The sequence below is a fragment of the Pezoporus wallicus genome, unplaced genomic scaffold (assembly GCF_028554395.1).
Source record: "Pezoporus wallicus isolate ANWC-B61680 ecotype Strahan unplaced genomic scaffold, APGP_CSIRO_Pwel_v1 contig_7474, whole genome shotgun sequence".
In the NCBI taxonomy this organism is placed as follows: Eukaryota; Metazoa; Chordata; class Aves; order Psittaciformes; family Psittacidae; genus Pezoporus; species Pezoporus wallicus.
The window spans coordinates 1-2,564 of NW_026636857.1; the positions used below are offsets into that span (position 1 = coordinate 1).

Sequence of the window (2,564 nt, forward strand, 5' to 3'; positions counted from 1 at the left end):
CTCCAGTCCCATTTGTCTCCTTTTTCTCTAAAAGGGTATTAAGAGTTATGTGAAGTTTCCAAATGAATCCTTAACTCTTAGCAGAAAAATGCCCATGGGAAGATGATAATTCTGTATGACAATGATGAGAGATTAGCCAGCCAGGCCGCAACATCTATGTGTGAGAGGGGCTTTGAGAACGTCTTCTTGTTATCTGGAGGTAAGTGGGGATGGGCAGGACCCCTTGAGACCTCAGGAGGGTGGATCAAGAGCAGAGAGCATGGCTTTGTGTGAGCTGGAACTTGGCAAGAGCTGGATATTCAGCTCTGCCAAGTGTTTTACTTGGCACTGGTCCACTCACTGATCCCATCCTAGCTGGTGGTCACTGGTAACATGTGACATGTCCATCTGCAGGTCTAAAGGTCCTAGCACAGAAGATCCCAGAAGGACTCATCACAGGCTCGCTCCCTGCATGTTGCCGCATAACACCTCCCTCTGGATCTGCCCAGAAGAAGACCTCTCTGCAGGTGCCATTCACACCAGCTGAGAATAGATGGAGATTTTCTGAAGATAATCTACAGAAGATTAAATACTACCTTGAAGAGGAGCACATTCCTTCAGACACTACCAGTAAGAGTCCGGAACAAACGCTGCAGCCCCTTGCTGTAGCTCTTGAGCCTGCCCTGCAGCACTTTCTCTGTCATAATCTTCCCATGAGAGAGCTGGGAGAGGAGTTTGATTTCTAAACAGACTGAGAGGATCCACTAAAACCTGTGCTATGCCAATCCCAGAGGATTTAAATCTTGCATAGCTACACAGTGGTAAAATTCTGGGACTGCTGGGGGTTGGCATATGCCATTTTACCCACTACATTTAAATGTCTTTAGGTTTAACTGGTGATTAATAGGGTCTTCAGGTGCTTAGGCCTCCGTAGTTAGATAGAAACTCTGCCCAAACCCTGCACTGAATTATCCATGGGTCTGTATGTTTACAGGGACAGCTGGAGAGGCAGCAAGGGACAGCAGATCATAGAATCCCAGCCTGATCTGGGTTGGAAGGGACCTTAAAGATCATTCGCTTCCAACCCCCTGCCATGGGCAGGGACACCTTCCACTAGAGCAGCTTGCTCCAAGCCCCTGTGTCCAACCTGGCCTTGAACACTGCCAGGGATGGGGCAGCCCCAGCTTCTCTGGGCACCCTGTGCCAGCGCCTCAGCACCCTCGCAGGCAAGAACTTCTTCCTTATCTCCAATCTGAACTTCCCCTGTTTCAGTTTGAACCTGTTGCCCCTTGTCCTATTACTCCAGTCCCTGATGAAGAGTCCCTGTCCAGCATCCTTGTAGCCCCCTTCAGACACTGGAGGCTGCTCTGAGGTCTCCACGCAGCTTCTGTTCTCTAGGCTGAACAGCCCTCATGTTCTCAGCCTGTCTGCATATGGGAGGTGCTCATCCATCATTTGTGTGTCCTTGTGCTCCATCCCACACTCAGCTCCTGACCTTTGGGTTGTTTCTTTTCCCCACAGGCCATTTTAGCAGTGGCTCTTCAGGATGCAGCTTCAAGGCAACAGCCATGAGGAGCAGCCCCAGTCTCCCCAGCACTGCTGGCAGTGGGGGAGTCCTCAGTGCCCACTCGTTCGGCAGGAACAGCGTCCAGAACAGGCCATGGAGATAAGCAGCAGTGTCTTATGCCACTGAATAAATCTGGAAGCAAGAGCTGGTAAAGTCCTGATTTTGCTGTGGGAGACTGATCCAAAACCCACAACTGCTCAGGGCTGTGTGAAAACCTCCTTCTGCCATGGGCAGACCAAACTAGCCTGAGGAATTTGAGATTCTCCAGATCCAGAACTGAATGTACTTTCTGGTTGTCTTGATGGGTTTGTATGCTTTGGGGCTTCTTGACTTGATGTTCTTTGGAGGATTGTCGTGGTTTAAACCCAGTCAGGTAATTCGTTCGCTCACTTCCCCCCCTTTCTTGCCCTCCCCCTGCTCTCGGAGGGACGGAGAGGAGAATCAAAAGAATGCAACTCCCACGGGTTGAGATAAGAACAGTTTAGTAACTAAGGTATAACACAAATCACTACTGCTACCACCAATGATAATAATGATAAAGGAAATAACAAGGGAACAGAATACAACACCTCACCACCCGCTGACCGATAACTCGCCCCCCAAGCCCCACCAAGCTCCGACCGATACCTCCTCCAACCCTGCAGTCTCCCGGCCCTCCCGGCTAACTCCCAGTTACATCCTGGGCATGACGTGCTGTGGTATGGAATACCTCTTTGGTCAGTTTGGGTCAGGTGTGATTTGTGTTATACCTTAGTTACTAAACTGTTCTTATCTCAACCCGTGGGAGTTGCATTCTTTTGATTCTCCTCTCCGTCCCTCCGAGAGCAGGGGGAGGGCAAGAAAGGGGGGGAAGTGAGCGAACGAATTACCTGACTGGGTTTAAACCACGACAATCCTCCAAAGAACATCAAGTCAAGAAGCCCCAAAGCATACAAACCCATCAAGACAACCAGAAAGTACATTCAGTTCTGGATCTGGAGAATCTCAAATTCCTCAGGCTAGTTTGGTCTGCCCAGAC

General features: G+C 49.8%; 1 protein-coding gene across 1 annotated transcript; it reads left to right on the forward strand.

The window, feature by feature from the left end:
- The first annotated feature begins 54 nt into the window (after positions 1 to 54).
- Positions 55 to 1,673, forward strand: LOC130595287 (centrosomal protein of 41 kDa-like). Its single transcript, XM_057401882.1, has 3 exons — positions 55 to 199; positions 394 to 609; positions 1,501 to 1,673. Exons 1-3 carry the CDS (start codon positions 103 to 105, stop codon positions 1,647 to 1,649), a joined length of 462 nt encoding a protein of 153 aa, XP_057257865.1. The 5' UTR covers positions 55 to 102; the 3' UTR covers positions 1,650 to 1,673.
- Positions 1,674 to 2,564: the final 891 nt, after the last annotated feature.